This window comes from Vigna umbellata, chromosome 8, assembly GCF_029865625.1.
Source record: "Vigna umbellata cultivar VRB3 chromosome 8, Vumbellata_1.0, whole genome shotgun sequence".
In the NCBI taxonomy this organism is placed as follows: Eukaryota; Viridiplantae; Streptophyta; class Magnoliopsida; order Fabales; family Fabaceae; genus Vigna; species Vigna umbellata.
Genome location: NC_142172.1, coordinates 15,124,246 through 15,142,191, shown reverse-complemented (window position 1 = coordinate 15,142,191; position 17,946 = coordinate 15,124,246). Strand labels below are relative to the sequence as shown.

General features: G+C 30.7%; 1 protein-coding gene across 1 annotated transcript; it reads right to left on the bottom strand.

Moving 5' to 3' along the window:
- Window positions 1-14,250: 14,250 nt before the first annotated feature.
- Window positions 14,251-17,927, bottom strand: LOC124842336 (guanylate kinase 2-like). The gene is made up of 11 exons (XM_047318797.2): window positions 17,716-17,927; window positions 17,269-17,297; window positions 17,023-17,130; window positions 16,837-16,913; window positions 16,628-16,754; window positions 16,129-16,494; window positions 15,411-15,532; window positions 15,180-15,315; window positions 15,046-15,088; window positions 14,851-14,956; window positions 14,251-14,653 (listed from the first exon to the last, which is right to left on the bottom strand). The coding sequence occupies exons 2-11, from the start codon at window positions 17,269-17,271 to the stop codon at window positions 14,533-14,535; spliced, it is 1,209 nt and encodes a 402-aa protein (XP_047174753.2). The 5' UTR covers window positions 17,272-17,297; window positions 17,716-17,927; the 3' UTR covers window positions 14,251-14,532.
- Between the last annotated feature and the right edge of the window lie 19 nt (window positions 17,928-17,946).

The window sequence follows — 17,946 nt, the reverse complement described above, 5'->3', positions numbered from 1 at the left end:
TGAAAATGTATTTACCTATGACGTCGAATTCCCTAGAATTAGACGTCAAAAGGATAAAAAACATTGAATGCCCCAACGTTAGATGTTAAAAGGTTAGTGAATTCAATATAAATTTGAGCGGGAGATTGAAAATTCATTCACTTTATCTTAGCGCGCGATACCCTCTTCTCTGCTCAAACTTTTCTGGAACGAAGTTTGACGACCATCACATATAATCTTTCTTTCATTTGTTAAAAATGCATGTTAATTAACTACTTTAGGTATGATTTTCGTTTGTTTTGACCGATTATTTTCGTGTTCTTGTCCTTCATAGGCGTATTCTGCTTTCTCTCTCACCGGTGGCAATATTTTATTTCGACGAACCCACTTTTGAAGGTTAGTTTTCGTTTTCGTTTTCGTTTTGAAGAACTTATTTGTTGAACTTGTTTTTTTTTAACTTGTTTGTTGTTTTTGTTTGGTTGAACCTGTTTGTTGTTGTTTGATTGAATTTGTTTGTCGTTTGTTATTATTTGTATTTGATACTACACTACATGTTCATAGTTCGTATGCTTTGTAAAATATCAAAAACTGAAATTTGTTATTTTCCTGTTTTTCAGGTCGGTAGAGTTGTAAAAAAGGATCACAATTAATTAAAAAAAATAAAAAAAATTGATTAATGTCGAATTGTTCTATATTCGACTTTAATTTAACGTCTCCCGATATAACGTCGATCTCGAATTTGACGTAAAAGACCGAAAAATAATGACGTTATACGGTGTTTTTGTACTAGTGTTTGTTGATAAAAAAATTATTAAAAAGCATAAGATTCTACAAGAGCTTAAGAATTATCATTAAAGGGAGTTTTAAGTGCCATTAAAATCTATTTTCTACTTTTGCAACCTTATTTTACAAGTAGAAAATGTTATTACTCAAGTTGTACAAATGTTATTACTCAACCTCAAGCATGTAGAAACCAACTATATGAATACATCAAATTTAAGTGTACAGTAAATGAAAATTAGAAACAAAAGTATGGGAAAAAATACCACTTATGTGATATCACGAATATCATTCGATGACTTCAAGTGTAAGTTTCTTTCAAATATATAAGAAGAGAAGATTTAAATATATTTTTAGTTGTTTCTAAACTTTAATCTTTAAAATTGGAATTTGTCCTTATTTGAAACTTTGATATAATTTGGTTCTAAAACTTTAAAAATGAATAGATATAGTTCTTCTAACATAAATGTGATAAATTTTTTTGATGTGTCAAATGACATTTTGGGTTAGCTTTTGAGTTGTTTATATCGTTTGACATAGTCTAGCTCAAATGTCAGTCTCAAAGGACGTTTAACATGTAAAAAAAAACATCTTTGGATTAAGAGGACTATGTCCATTCATTTTAAGTTTGGAGATCAACATATATCAAAGTTTTGAAAAGAGACAAATTCCAATTTCGTGTCCAAGTTTAGGAACTAAAATCATATTTAACTAAGAAGAGAATCGTTTTTCATGTTTTCAAGAATTATTGCAAGTTAAAAGCATGTTTGTAAATGATTTAGAATTGTCAGCCTCAAAATTTTTTTAAAAAAGGAACCTTTACATGAATTGATATAGCTTTTGATGGAAATTATCCAATCACAATGTGAAAATAGCCAAATTCTATATTTATACCACATTCTTTATTTATTTATAATCTCTTTTAAGTACCTTGATTTGACTGTTCCCATTAGTCTCACGTCATATGAAAAAAAAAGTCAAATGTAAGCCTATTTGGGATGCTAACTTTGGTCGTCCTTAGGGTGAAAGAATCAAGAATAGTACACTTGAGTGAAAAAACTCAAGTTAAATCCCAATACTTTAATCAACATCACTTATATTTATTTTCTTTCAAACTATCAAACCTTTATCATTGTGTTATTACAAAGTTAAATATATAATAGATTATTACTTTATCAAACCAAATCCTTGTAGATACGACATTATTCTGTTACAATTAAACCGATGCACTTGTTGGATAATTTATACCCTTAACTTGGGACCATCAACAACGTCTCAAACTCATTAGTAGCACATCTTTTGTTATAAAGAGTCAAGTAACTAGGCATCTATAAATTAGATTTCTTGATACTTGTACTAACCTTTGAATAAAAGAGAATTGATTTAGATAAATATTTTCTTGTGTTTTAACGTCATACATGAACGTAATTTTCTCATAATTCTTCTTAAAGGAACCTTCTTTTAGCAATAAGTTTTTTTTAGAAACTTAAAAATTTAAGAATTTTCATTTGTCTTTCGTTATGTGGAGGAGAGGGTGTTTTCCACCAAGACTTGATATAATTGATTATACTTTAAGATAATCAAGTGTATTAATTCTTGTTTGAACATGGAAACAAAACAAGTATAATATAATTGATTATTACTATTATTTGTTAAGTTTTGTATGTAAATTAAACTCTAAACAAATTATAATCTTAAATAATGATTGACTATGTAAAGATTTGTTTAAATTCGTGTTTCATAAATAACTTATTATCTCACTTATAATTATTGATTATGACATAAAATAATTGATTATTTGTACATACACTTTAATCCAAACCAATTATATCTATCATAATGAATTAGTATGTTATAAAAGATTTTTTAAAAAGCAATTGAAAATAATGTTTAAGTTCAATCGGAGGAAATGAAATTGTTATAACATACATAATCTCAGTATAACTTATATTAATGCATGATTTACACACACTCAGATGAAAACAAAAAATACATATTTTTTCAAACTTATATCATCAGAACCAAACTCCGTTTGTGGATATAACATAGAATGTATAAATAAATTAAAACAAAGAGATTCAAGAGGTGGAGAGGTTGGGCCTTATTGGATTGCAATAACAGTCCATCCTAAATTTCATTGAGTGTTGCTCCCTCCACCACCACCAAATGCTCTTTACATCATTCTATATCTAATTTACTTTTGCTATAAAATGGATGTTAATATCCGTTTCGCATTTACATATTTTAACTTTTTCTATATTTTAGTTTATTATTTTTATTTTAGATTTTATTTTAATAATATTTTTTATTTACGTAATATTATTATAAAAAACAAAAAATATTTTATAATTAATTTAAAATATAAAAAATTTAAATAATATTTATATATTAATTTAAAGTACAATAAATTAATAAGTTAAAAACTAAATCCGATTAAGTAATTAAATAAAAAATATTTAAATAAATAATTAAATAATAATATATAAATTAAATTAATAATAATTATTTTGTTAAATAAAATAAAATTAATTTATATAATTACGTAATAAATTAATTTATTTTATTTAATTAAATAATAATTATTAATTTAATTAAATTATAAAAAAAAATTTAATTAGAATCAACGGACGTGCCATAAGTGTTTTTTTTTAATTTTTAGTTTATTTAAGTACTATATTTTAGATAATTTATAAATTACTCAAAATTTTTTATTTTTTTATTTTTTTATAATATATTGCGGAAATTAATTTTATTTTATTTAATTAAATAATTATTATTGATTTATTTAAATTATAATATCTTTTAATTAATTATATTAACGGATGTGCCACATCTAACGGATGTGGCCATATTCGTTTATGTTTTTTTTTTAATTTTTAGTTTATTTAAATATTATATTTTATTTAATTTATACATTTTTTATTTTTGTTTTTTATAATATATTACGTAAGTTAATTTTATTTTATTTTATTATTAATACAATAAATTAATAAATTAAAAACTAGAAAAAATATTAAGTTTAAATGGACATGGGCACATTTGGATGTGACATATCTCTTAAAGAATTTTTTGTCAATGGATGTTGACATCCGTTGAAGAAAAGAAGTGAGGATGTAAAATTTTTTAAAATATAAAAAGTTAGTTTTGAAATTTTAGAAAAATATGATGATGGAGGATACAATTTGAGGTGGTGTAGAGAGTGATCCTCAATTTCATTAGATGATATATAGCCCGTTACGTTTTGGGGGTAAAAAGGCTCGGCTTCAATATAGCCGTTTCGGCTATAGACTAGAATGGGGTTTGTAACAAATAGTTAGGGTCCTACTATTTGGAGTCCCTTTTTCTCCTACATACACTACCATTTTATTTCTTTTATTTTAAACATACTTTTTCTGCTTTTCGAAAACACTTTTATCTCCTTTGCATTCAGACACTTATATTACATACATACGCTCTTTATGTTTTCAACCCTAGGACTATGCTTATATATAGTATTAGAAAGATTAATTAAAATCACGTTTATTTATATTCAATTAAATTAAAATAGTTGTCACTCTTTTAACGTCGTCCCTCCCTTACTTTAAATGAAACTTTAGATATCTTTTTATGAACATATTTTTATTTATTTTTTCATAATATTTTAAAAAATATTTTGAGACATTATTGATTTTCTCTTCTTAGAGGATTTACTATAAACAATTTGAAATACATATTTTAAAATAATTTTATTTTCTTAATATTTCAAAAAACAATTATGGAATATTCTTTTCATTTTTATAGTGACAAAGTATTTTACAGAAATTTAAGTAAATATGTATTCTAAAATTTTTGGATAGCTAGTTACCATTGGTCACAACAGTTAATTGTTGGGTGATGGTTTTTGTTAGCGGCTAGTTAAAAATGTTGTTAGAGAAAAACTTGTTTGCTGCAAGTTGCATATATTTTTGGTTATCTATTTATTAAAATTTAGAATATTACTCTTAAAAAGATAAATTAAAGAAAATTTTAAAGAAAATACAAATTAATATTAGAATTGCAAAATATTGAGGTAAGAAATATAATATGCATGATTTTTTTTTTTTCAAAATTTTTAATATTTCTAATTTTGTATGTTAAAAGAAATTGGTTCCATAGTAACGATAGTGTTGTAATTTTACTTACAAATCATTGTAATTTTGTTCTGAAGTATATGTAATAATTAATGTTAATTCTTTTAACTAGATTTTTTAGTGGAGGTTGTGCAGTGAATGAAAATCAAAATCATAGTTGATGGTCATGAAAGCTCTGTTATTGTTAATCAAGGTTATTACAAACTTGATTAGGTATTGCTATCACCACGGTTAAACGTGTTTTAGGAACTTCGTTCATTGACAAGACTTTCTATTTTGTTTTGGAAAATGGTATTTTATACCATTTGAATCGGTTGAATATTTACTTTTTAGAGAAATTTTGATCATTAAAAAATTAATTTTTATATTTATAAAGAAAGAGAAATTAAGAAATAAAAAAGTAGATATAAAGTGTATGTAAAAACTTGTTGAATGTCAAAATAATAGTATTCTTGTTTTTATATTCAATTTTTGCTCACTTTGTTTCTCTTGTTTTTTTCTTGTTTATTTGTATGATTTATTTTTTTCTATTAAAAAGTAAGAGATATCTCAATCTATTTTATATTGTGATGACAATATATTTATTATGTTACATCCAAGCACTATATCATAGAGCCTCACAAGGAAACATTATAAGTTCAAGAATTTGAACAATTATGTGGTAAAACATATATTTTAGTAAAATTTTGAGTTTATTACACCTATCCTTTTGTAGGATGATGAAAATTTGATAATAATTGAAATATGTTGTTATGCAACTCAATATGTAATGATTATGTTTTCATTTTTTAAAAGTAAATTAGTATATTTTGAAGTAATTTATGTAGTACATTGTTAATAGAAACTAGGCTTAATACCTCTTTTGGTCCATCGAAAGAGAGGGAATGTTCAAGTGCGTCCTACGTATTTTAAAAAGTTAAATGTGGTCCCAACTTGTGAAAAAAATGTGCAATTAAATCCTTTTTGGTCACGGCGTTAATTTTTTAACGGTCCAGCTGACAGCTTGAACTGAACTATGTAACGTGTTAGATAAGGGTGAATACGTGGCTGTCTGAGGGTAAAGATACAAATAACGTGGCTGTCTGACTCCACTGTCAACCACCGCAACCCTGGCAGCTCCACCGCGCAACCACCAACAGCCACCACAACCCTAATCGAAAGAAAAACACCCTCCAACGTGAAACCCAGAAAACTCAAAACGTGAAGACAGAACCACCCCAAACCAAAAATGAAAACTCCATCATCGCTAAACTCAAAAACATAACAAGATTAGAAACCCTATATTCAATTATTTTGAAATTCCAATTACATATGAGAATCTTAATTTCCCACCCTAAAACACAAGAATCAGAATCCCCAAAATTTCCAATTTCAGAACCCAAATATGCCAAATCGGAAGATTAACTCCGCTGCCGCGTCGGTCTTCCTCAGCACGCGTCACCACCATCTTCACCTGTCATCACCGTTCGCACCCAGACCTGTGTGCGAAAGAAAATAGGAAACCCCTAAACTCAAACGAAAATAAGAGAAGGAGGAGGAGAAGGAAGCTTAAACCCCTAGAAATTGATCTTTTTGGTTAGTTCCCAAATCGGAGGAGGAAGGGCTTAACCATGCTTACTTTGTTGCCGCCACTTTCAAAGGGTCTTCAAAATTAAAAGAACACCCCTGGGAAGAAGCCATTCCTATCTCGCCCTAAACACTTCCCTCACCTCAGAGACCAAGTGGCAGGAGTCGAAACCCTAACCCCTCAGATTTTTTGACCACTGCCACGTTATTTGACACGTTGCACAGTTCAGTTCAAGCTGTCAGCTGGACCGTTAAAAAATTAACGCCGTGACCAAAAAGGATTTAATTGCACACTTTTTTCACAAGTTGGGACCACATTTAACTTTTTAAAAAACGTAGGACGCACTTGAACATTTCCTCCCTTTCGAGGGACCAAAAAAGGTATTAAGCCTAGAAACTATTAACAGTTATGCATGTACATCATGCCATCAAGATTTTATAAGGGTGTGCACATACATGTCCACAAGTACAACATATGAAAACCTAATAAAAATGTGGTTGAAGGAGTTGGTATGTTGGGTGGAATCCTTTGAACTAGAAGGTTTAGATTTACTTAGGAACAATATCTCTTCTATCTTAGAAGAGCCATTTGTAGTTGATATGTCGAGGTTTTGCACCCAAGGTATCAACATAGCCTAAAGTGGCTCATCTATTATTAATTGCTACCAAGTTTAAGAGAACATGTATAACCATTAGTTAAATTTTGTGTATTATAAAAAGAAATGATTTATGTGATTAACAATTATGAATAAAAGTAATTAAAAAATAATGATATAATTATCATAGTGTTTGTAATGTTTTTAAAGACTATGGGCAAATTTTATTTATGGGTTAATGATTTTAACTTTATTATAAATTATTATTTTATTTAATTAGATTTATTATGATTCATTCTTATTTTACTCTCTTTTACTTATAAATACTATCTTCAAGAAAAAAACACAATAAAACAATTGCTTATATAAAATTGCTTTCAATCTTCTTCTATCGTCTTTTAAAACATTGGTATTGATAAACTTTAAAGATTCTTTGTTGCACTCGACCTAATGAGTTATTATATAGTAAGAGAGAAGCGCATAATATTTTATCTTGCCATATATAGTTTAGACATTTCTATCTAAGGCCAACATTATGTGTGTTTCAACCCATACTAATTCTAATTCTTTCTTTACTTACAATTTTTATCTTATATTGTTAGGATTTGTTATAAGAATTGTTTGGCTTCATCAATCTCCATTTATCCATATATCTTCCTTATTATTATTTATTTTGATTATTTTTCTAATTGCTAGTTGTGAGAGTTAAAGGGGATTATATTTAGAGCATAGATAAGAAATTGAAACAAATATAGAATTTACTTTTTTGGAGGATGATACGCAACCATAATATAACTATAACTCTTAAGAGACACGAGTAAGAGATAACAATACACAATCTTTAAGTTTATTCAATACACTAGTCTTCCAGAGTTACATGTCTAAGTCTTAAAAGCTAGTGGAATGTGATTTCATATGTGTATGCTATTGAGGACATGTTTTATGTAGACATTTGATGTTTGTTATATGTAATTGACTAGATATGATGATGAGAAAATCTATAATTTGTATGATCTCTTATCATTAAAGCTTATCTTGATCTTTGTTGTGTCGTGGTTGTCCATTTACAATAATAGTATATTATACATGGATAGATAATAATGTAGGTGAAAAAATTGTGAAGTAATAAGACTAATGATAATTTAAAAAAAAAAAAAAGTAGTTGTTGCATATGTATAGAATTTTTGTATTATATAGATAATTCTTATTGATGAACTATTAATTATCATTTAAAAATTTAACTTTGATTTTCTCATAAAGGAGTTGTAACATGTTATATGCTTACAAGTTTGTTTATGTTTTATCAATTATGTAATATTTTACATTAATAAGGTGATCCTAATAAATTAAAATATTACACCAAGTTCTATTTTGAATTTTTCATATATATATATTTTTTGTAAAGAATAATGCTAAACCTATTTGAATAGCTGAATTTCTGTGTAGTGTTGTGTTCATTGGTTTTATTTATAATATACATTATTTGTAGTAAAAATAAATTTTCGATATGTAATGACTATGAAAAGTGTAATTTATTTCTTTCAATAAAATATTATTTATACGCATATTCTTGTCAATATTTTCAATTTAAATTATCTAAATGATTCTCGATTAAAAACCGTTTCAAAGTTTCTTCGTTAAAAATTGAAAGATATTAACAATTTCTTTATGTAAATATATGCTTCAAAATTGACTGATTTAGTTTGTTATTTTTTTAGCTTATTATGTGTAGCTCTTTATTAATATATTTATTCTTATATATGAAAAACTAAAATTTTATCCTATTTGTAGTTTTTTTATTAATATATTTTTATATACATAATTAACGTCTAATCATAATTGCAACATGATTTATCTTCTAAAGAGATATCTAACTAAAAGAAGAAAAAAAATACTAAATAGAAGTTTTTATTTCATATTTCTTTTACCAAATTACTTATTGTTTCACTAGGAATTGTGTAGGACCAAGAGACTAACCCTTCTTACGTGTCTTTCTTGCTTCCGAATGCTTGGAATGTTTGAACCGCTCGCTTTTAGTCTGGACCGCTCGCTTGTCGACTGCTCCGTTCGGCCGTCGCCTGCTCCGTTCGGTTGTACTCTTGACCGGAGGGGGAAGTATTTGCAAAAGGCGCTCTGATACTCAAGTTAGGCGTGTGTTTGAAGAGTTTCTGCTCACAATTGAATATTCAGTGAATTGTTATCATTATTAAGTATTTGGATCTAGTAGAGCGTAAGTAGAACGTGAGTTGAATGTACTTGGCTTTTGGCCCTATCATTGTATTTATAAGTGTTTCATAGATCAAATAAAAACAAACTTACCTGGTGATTCGGTTAGTTACTCATAAACGGTTTATTAATATCTCTAATAAGATATCTTTGGTTATTTTACTATCTGTTAAACTTTTGGCCCAATAATGATTTAAACAATAATAACTTAAACATTGGCCCAATTATGGCCCAACATTGATGTAGCGAATGGACCGAACGATGCTAAGTGTTCAACTGTTCGGTCCTGACTATATACCATACATATGCTCCCCAAGTCCGAGTTAACCGTTCGACTTTAACCAAGGTTAAGTATAGGACTTATATGAGCTTGGGAGAGGTCGTTCCTGTTGTATTGGGGAGGCTATTTTCCGTGTGTTTTAAGGCGCTACTTATCTTTGTACCGAACGACAAACTCTAGGATATGGGAATTCTCTCGAGAACTTTTTCTCATGTGGAGCAGTAGACGCTAAGATCCTGACGGAATCTTCCTGGCAAGGATAGACCCTGGCACCAGACTCCTAGATCGTAAAACCGAGCGGTAAAGGCAGTCCCCGATGGATTGTCACTCTCGACCACTAGGAAGTTCTCCATAACTCCTAGGTTGTAAAACCGAGCGATGAAGGGAGTCCAGATGGACGATCAGTCTCGTCCACTAGGAAGTTTTTCGTAACTCCTAGGTCGTAAAACCGAGCGGTGAAAGCAGTTCTCGATGGACGGTTGCTCTCATCCACTAGGAAGTTCTCCAGGAACTCCTAAGTCAAAGCCTAGAGGTAAAACCCTCTCACTAGGAAGTTCTCCAGGAACTCCTAGGTCATAGCCGAGAGGTAAAGCCCTCTCACTAGAAAGTTCTCCAGAAACTCCTAGGTCAAAGACCAAGCGGTGACAAACGTTCTTTGTGAAATTTCATCTGGTACACCTTATAGGATACTATTAATCACAGATTAGTACGGGAAAAGTTCTAAAAAGGACTTCCATCAGTTGTCGCTCGGCCTACAAAAAAGTTTCAAGTAGAACATAGGAAAAAGTTTCGAAAAACAACTCCTATTACTCACTGCCCGATCAAGCCTTGCCAGGAAGATACAGTCAGGATCTTAGTGTCTACTGCTCCACATGAGAAAAAGTTCTCGAGAGAATTCCCATATCCTAGAGTTTGTCGTTCGGTACAGAGATGACATTGCCTTAAAACACACGAAACACAGCCTCCCCAATACAACGAGAACAACCTCTTCCAAGCTCATATAAGTTCTATACTTAACCTTGGCTAAAATCAAACGGTTAACTCGGACTTGGGGGGCATATGTATGGTTTACACTCAGGATCGAATGGTTAAACACTCAACACCATTCGGTCCATCCGCTACATCAATGTTGGGCCATAATTGGGCCAACGTTAAAGTATTATTATTTAAATCATTATTGGGCCAAAAGTCCAACAGACGGTAAAATAACCAAAGATATTTAATTAGAGATATTAATAACCGTTTATGAGTAACTAACCGAATCTCCAAGTAAGTTTGTTTTTATTTGATCTATGAAACACTTATAAATACAATGACAGGGCCAAAAGCCAAGTACGTTCAACTCACGTTCTACTTACGCTCTACTAGATCCAAATACTCAATAGTAATAACAATTCACTGAATATTGAATTGCGAGCAGAAGTTCTTCAAACCCACGCCTAACTTGAGCGTTGGAGCGCCTTTTGCAGGTACCTCCCCCTCCGGTCAAGAGTACAACCGATCGGAGCAGGTGACAACCGAGCGAAGCAAGCGACGACCGAACAGAACAGCCGACCAATGAACACGTCTAAACACCCGAAGCGTCGGGAGAGGGGGGTCGCAACGGATCTCGCCTCTCCAAGCAAAACCAAACCCCGACAACAGACGTTCCAAGAGCAAAATGTTTCGGTATGAATTATGTAGGACCGAGAGACTAACATTTCTTATGTGTCTTCCTTGCTTCCGAATGCCTAGAACGTCTGAACCGCTTGCTTTTAGTCTGGACCGCTTGCTTGTCGACTACTCCGTTCGGCCGTTTCCTGCTCTGCTCAGTTGTCACCTGCTCCAATCGGTTGTACTCTTAACCGGAGGGGGAGGTACCTGCAAAAGGCACTCCGACGCTCAAGTTAGGCGTGTGTTTGAAGAACTTTTGCTCACAATTGAATATTCAGTGAATTGTTATCACTATTGAGTATTTGAATCTAGTATAGCGTAAGTAGAACGTGAGTTGAACGTACTTAGCTTTTGGTCCTGTCATTGTATTTATAAGTGTTTCATAGATCAAATAAAAACAAACTTACTTGGAGATTCGGTTAGTTACTCATAAACGGTTTATCAATATCTCTAGTCAGATATCTTTGATTATTTTACCGTCGGTTGGACTTTTGGTCCAATAATGGTTTAAACAATAATAACTTAAATGTTGTCCCAATTGTGACCAAACATTAATGTAGCAGATGAATCGAACAGTACTGAGTGTTTGACCATTTGGTCATGAGTGTATACCATACACTCACCAAAAGAATTATGTCTCTTTTCATTTCTTTTAGAAAAAAAACAATTTATTTTTATTTTTTTTAATCACATTTAAACTTAGTTCTTTAAAAAAATTACACCAGCTTCTTTTAGAAAAAAAATCATTATATTGTCACCTATTTTTGTATTACATATACACTTTTCCAAATTTCACATCATTAAACTTACCTCTTGATAGGTTAATGTAAGGGTTGAAAAAAAAACAATTATTGTAGATATAATTTGAGAAAAATTCAGGGATGTAATTGTACTATACTATTTTTTTCTCTTTCACACTCCCAAATCGGTTAAGATAGATTTACATTTTTTTTTTCAAAAAGAACTTCTAAGAAAAATAGAAGAGAAACTCAAAACTCAAATTCTTCACAATTTATAATCAATTTATACATAAGTTGTAAAATTTAGAAAAATTATATAAAAGAAATTCTACACATTAACTGGAATATAAAGTAATTTTAACTAAAAAAATTACTTATTTGTTGTTTTTATTTTAGTAAAAGTCATTTATTATGATGAAAATGTATATTTTGTTGAAGTAGCATGTGAAGTGCAGAACCCACCAAAACAGTGGTGACAGATGTGAGTTGTGAAAGCTGCACTGGAGAAAGCATCCCATAGCAGAAGATGGCAGAGATGCAGCAGAGAAGGACAATTCTGACTTTTCACTTGCCAACTTGCTTCTCAGAAGCACTTTTTGGGTCCCCCAAACGCTGTGGTGGAGATGGCAAGTTGCACTCTCACACCACCTTTTCCACCGTGAAACCTCTCACTTTCACCTTTTCTAACAATTTTTTCTAATACTTTTTATTTTTAAATTTTTTCATTCACATATCCAAAATTTCACTCACTTTTATAGTTTTTGATAAATTTGAACAAAATGCATCTTCACAGCACATTCTGAGCCTCAAATTTTGACATTAATGTCACGTTTGGTGGGGCTGCCTGCCAAGGAAAACACTGGCCTAGCAAAAACTGTATCATATGAATCAAATATAAAATTCAATTAAATATGTTTTTTTCCTTTACTTAACTTAGGTAAAAATTAAAATTATTTTTTTCTTAACTTTAACAAAAATTGAAATTAATTCTTTTTTAAAATTTTTGACTAATTTAGTTTCATATTTTAATAAATACATAAATTCACTTTTTTTTAACTAAATTTTTGTTAAACTTATTTAATATTTCAAACATATTTATCATCTAAACAATTTAAATATTTAAATTTTTTAATAAAATTTTGTTGAAATGATTAGATTTAAGTATTTATAAAAATGGAAACTAAATTAATTCAAAATTTTGAAAAAAATATTAATTTTAATTTTTACTGAATAAAAAATAGATTTAATCTTATAAAATTTAAATGTTATTTGTTGTTCTTTAAAATATATAAGAACATAGGGGTCCACGCTCTTCCAACTCAGAATCAACTAACTTCTGTTGACGGATAGAGACAAAAAGAAGCTCATATAAAATTGAAATATAACACTAAGAAACATTTTTTATATTTCAAGTAATTGAAAAAGGTATAATTAAGTACTATATAATTGATAATATGAATACTTTCAATTAAGTATATAATAAAAAAATTGTGTATAGTGTGGAGTTTCATTTAGATATGAATGAGATAAATAATATACGAAAAAAACTTATAAGTTTATAACGTTAAAGTTTTAGGTTGAAAATAATGTTAAAATATCTATTAATAGTTAGGACCATATAATGTTAAAATATCTATTAATACTTATGACCGTTGGATGAAATGTTAAAATATCTATTAATAGCTATGACTGTTGGATGAATATGGAAATGAGAGAATGCCATTTGTAAAAGGAGAAATCGAAAAAAATTGACTATTTAGACAAAATAAAAGGTATTTTAATCATTTAATGAAACGATTTTTTTAACAAAAATTAAATTGAAAATACCTAGATATACAAATTAATTAAAAGGAGACAAAATATATTTAATTTTATCATGCAACATTACAAAATCAAATTTTCAAAACTTCATTTAAAGATGTAAAATCAAAATTTCAAAACTTTATTTAATGATGTAACAACAAATCTAATTTCTCTTAATAACAAAATCTTCTTTTGCACATATAGTCAAAAACTGAAATCTAATAACATTCTTAAAATACTAAATTATTATTGACTATGTCAGATTTTGTTACCGGGTTACTAGATTTCATTTAACTTGTTTCTTAACAAAACAAAAATAGTGAGTACATTAGTTTCAATGAAACTTTTTTATTCGTTGATCAATGTCCTAAGATCATTAATTAAGATTTAACTTAATGATTAATGTTGGTCAGTTGGCCTACAAATTTTGTGTAGACATGCATGTGAATGTTTCTTAAGGGCGGCTAGATATGGACCTCCAGTTACAGGACATTTCTCCTCCACGTGATTTCCTGAGATGCCAAATAATTTCTGTAATTATTGATTATACACACAAGAAATTGTGGATTACAACCTTTGCCTTTGTTGATGATTGGAATGTACTAAGAATAACAACATTAAAATTTCTGATTCACTGTAGGGTAAAAGAATTGTTCCAGACGCATCAAATCAAGACATGAAAAAAACATCTCAAAAATATGAACCTAGTGCCTCACCCTCATCCTGTGACCTATTGTTTCAAATAATTTTTATATATGAATGGAGAGAAACAGAGTTAGTTTGACCAGGTTCATTGAATGTCAAATTGGTCCATTCCCATTGCCATCGAAGCCTACTGAAAACGAGTCAATGGCTTCTATATTAAGTGCTCTTGTCCGTCCAGGTGCACCCCCTTTAAGACAAGACACGTCTAACATGATCCTGATTCAGAAAAAAACATAAACTCAGCACTTCATCACACCACTGGTTGCTAAATAAGAAAAGGGTCTGTGACCAACTTGTTTGAGAGTAGACTGTGTAATACAAGTATTTGATAAGAAAAGCAACACTTGATACAAGTATGTTTTCTCATCAGTGATTGTTTGGAGCAAATATCAAAAGTAAATGGCAAGGCTTACAAGTTCTTTGATTCCTTTTCTAGTTTTGAAGACGTGGAATTTATGATGATTTTGTCATCAATTTTTGACACCGAATGATCCCTTGGGAGATTTATCTCTTTTGGTGCTGGATTGACAAAATTAAACACAATAATTAATATCTTGAAACATTGTGTGAAGGTGAGATCAAGTTTATCTGGTTTAGGGAACTCTTACCAGACTTGGGAGTAGTGGCATATTCATTGAGTCCCAATAATTTCTGCACCAATGGGTGCTTTAAATCAAGCTTAACAGTTAAAGAAAAACGAGTTTATGTAAGGAAGTTTGCTTATAGCAACTAAATAGTTTACCTTCAGATTCTCATAACAGTCCTCAAGATTGTCATTGAATAAGATGTGATCAAATATGCCTGATGATCTCCCTTGCTCAATCTCAGCCTGAGCATTTCGTAGTCGCTTTAGGACCTGTTCTTCTGTCTCAGTCCCTCTGCATTAAACATCATGGTTTGAAGTCTTTAGATAGCAGCATTGTGGGAGGATTTTGAAAGTGAAAGAGCACAGGTAAGAAACAATTAATCTCACCGGTCACGAAGACGCTTCTCCAGTTCGTCCATTGATGGGGGGCAGATAAAGATGAACATGGCTTCTAGAGGACTAGCCCTCACGGATCTTGCCCCTTGAACATCAATATCAAGAATACATCTCTGAACAAAATGTAAAAATTGAAGATTTCACTATCTCAAGACAAAAGGGTAAAGTCATATGAAAGTAATGCTCACAAGGTTGGTTTGGTATGATTACAAACAGAAAATTCAATCTCAGTACCATCACAAGGCAAGACCACAGAAGACTGATTTATATTTAAAGTTTAATTTTGCTGTCAAGGTATTCATAAGACAATCCCCAATACATGCCTTTAAAATTTAAATTCTAGAAGGGGAAAAGAAGGCAAAAGGCTGTTACATTCGATAGAAATCATGTTCTTTTCCACAATATGTGGCGTTAAAATTTATTAATGTGCAGATAAGTGATAATATAACAAGACATTCTGCTATGAGACTGCATTGTGCATGCTGCAACAATTACAATCAAGGTGGTTAAAAAGATCCAAACATTTCAGACCTTTCTAGTACTCATAAAACTCAATAGATTACTATGAGTACTTTGATAAAGCCTAATTCCGAATTAAGAGCAATATATTTGAAATAGGAAAGAATAAAAGCAAAGCATATTCAGAGAGTGATTGATATGTGTAGGTCTGGGATCTAACGTTCTAAAATAAGGCCAATAAGGAACTTACTTTCCCTGCATCTGATACCAGCTCCACAGCCTCAACACTGGTCCCATAGAGATTTCCATGGACAGAAGCAAACTCCAGAAACTTGCCATCTTTAATCTCTTTCTCCATAACATTCTTCTCCGTAAAATGGTAATGGACCCCATCTTTCTCCATGCCTCTCGGGGCACGGGTTGTGTGGCTCACAGAAAAGCCAAACATAGAGGGGAATTCCTTCATGAGGAGAGATATCAATGTTCCTTTACCTACTCCAGAAGGACCACTTATAACAACAGGTTTCTCCACGTTTCCTATCACACCCTTACTCCATGCTACAACCTCAGTCCCCAAATTTTTTTTCTGCTGCTGCCTGACATATGTAGTGTCCACCTGCCAATAGTAATAAAACAAAAATATTTAACACCTATCAAGCATTACATAGTCTAATTATAATTTTTCAGAGTTTCCACACAATAACAGCACTTTGGCATTAGATTAAGGACCATGGTCTGAAAACACCAACCTCCAGAAACCATATACAGTCATCTGGGTTAGAATTTTTCTTAAGAATTAGTATTCTGTCTTTCAAAAGCACGGCTGAGTGGCCATTACATGAAATGGGTTTAGTGCCTAGCTCAACCACATTAACCCTGCACATTAAAATAGACATCAGAAGCAAAATTAAACTAGTAAAAAAAAAAAAAAAAGTGAGATAAAGAACCTTTAACCTACCATTCCCCAAGACAGTTGTTGTCAAGAATTTGAACTTTCACATAAAAAGTTTCACCAGAAGTTCCACCAATGACATACTGTCAAACAAATGGAGGTGGATGATTTGTTTTAGACAGAATATTTTCAACTTAGTAAATTGTGCCACATTGAGAGATGACATTACAATAGATATTGCATTATCAAAACCTTTTTTTCACCAATGATAGTGCTTGTTTCAAAAGTCCCACTTTTTGATTTAAAGTCATTGTCATTCCCATTCTGCAGGTCTTGACCAATAATGATAGGTGCTTCTCCCTATTGATCATAAACAAAGAAGCATAACATACACCAAATCAAAAACGTCACTCTGATCCAATATAATAAGCTAACCATATTCCACATTTTGAAACCATTCATGCTGATCCCCCAACAAAATTTATGCTTAAAGCTTACCATAGAGAAATCCTTGTCAGAATCCAATCCTGATCAAAATGCATAAACAAAAATCAACCTCATGAGGGATCTAGAATACATACAAACTTCGATAGGTAAAAACACAGAACGTTTCCAATAAGATATTCTGATCGAGTTCAACATCATTCTGTTCCCACCCTTATACCAAAATAATTAACCATAGTTGGCCTTTATTCAATATCTCTCTGACCCCACACCATGCAATTTTCCGTAAGATTACCCTCTTCCAAAGAAAGAGAAAATCAACTTGAAAAAGAAAATAAAAGAACCCCGAAAAAACAGAGACATGTACATCTGTGAATGAAAAAAGAAGAAAAAGAAAACCAATGAAACAAGAGTGGATCAAGGAGAACCCAGATCGCATTGATGAAAAAGTCTAAGCCTTTCAAAGGCCGAAAACAACAATTTTGATGATAATGTTGTTACCTTATGATAATAGCAGCAAGTTGGGTTGTGCACATAAAAGAACAAGGTTTGTTTGATCTATTTTGAGGTGGCACTGAGTTTTCCTTTGAGGTTCAACTTGTGTCTTCCCTTGTTGACAACCTTTTCAACTTTGGATTTTTAAGAATGAAAACAAGGCATGAGATGCAATGAGAGAGAAAGAGAAAACAAGAGAGAGAGAGGCGGCAGAGGAAGGTGCAACAAAAATCAAGA

Bases quoted from the DNA above. Each gene is read 5' to 3' on its own strand.
- LOC124842336 (XM_047318797.2), bottom strand. The intron at 14,957-15,045 runs GTAAGAGTTCCC...TTGTCAATCCAG, and splicing joins TGCCACTACTCCCAAGTCTG to CACCAAAAGAGATAAATCTC. The intron at 14,654-14,850 runs GTAAGCCTTGCC...TTTCTGAATCAG, and splicing joins GAAAAGGAATCAAAGAACTT to GATCATGTTAGACGTGTCTT.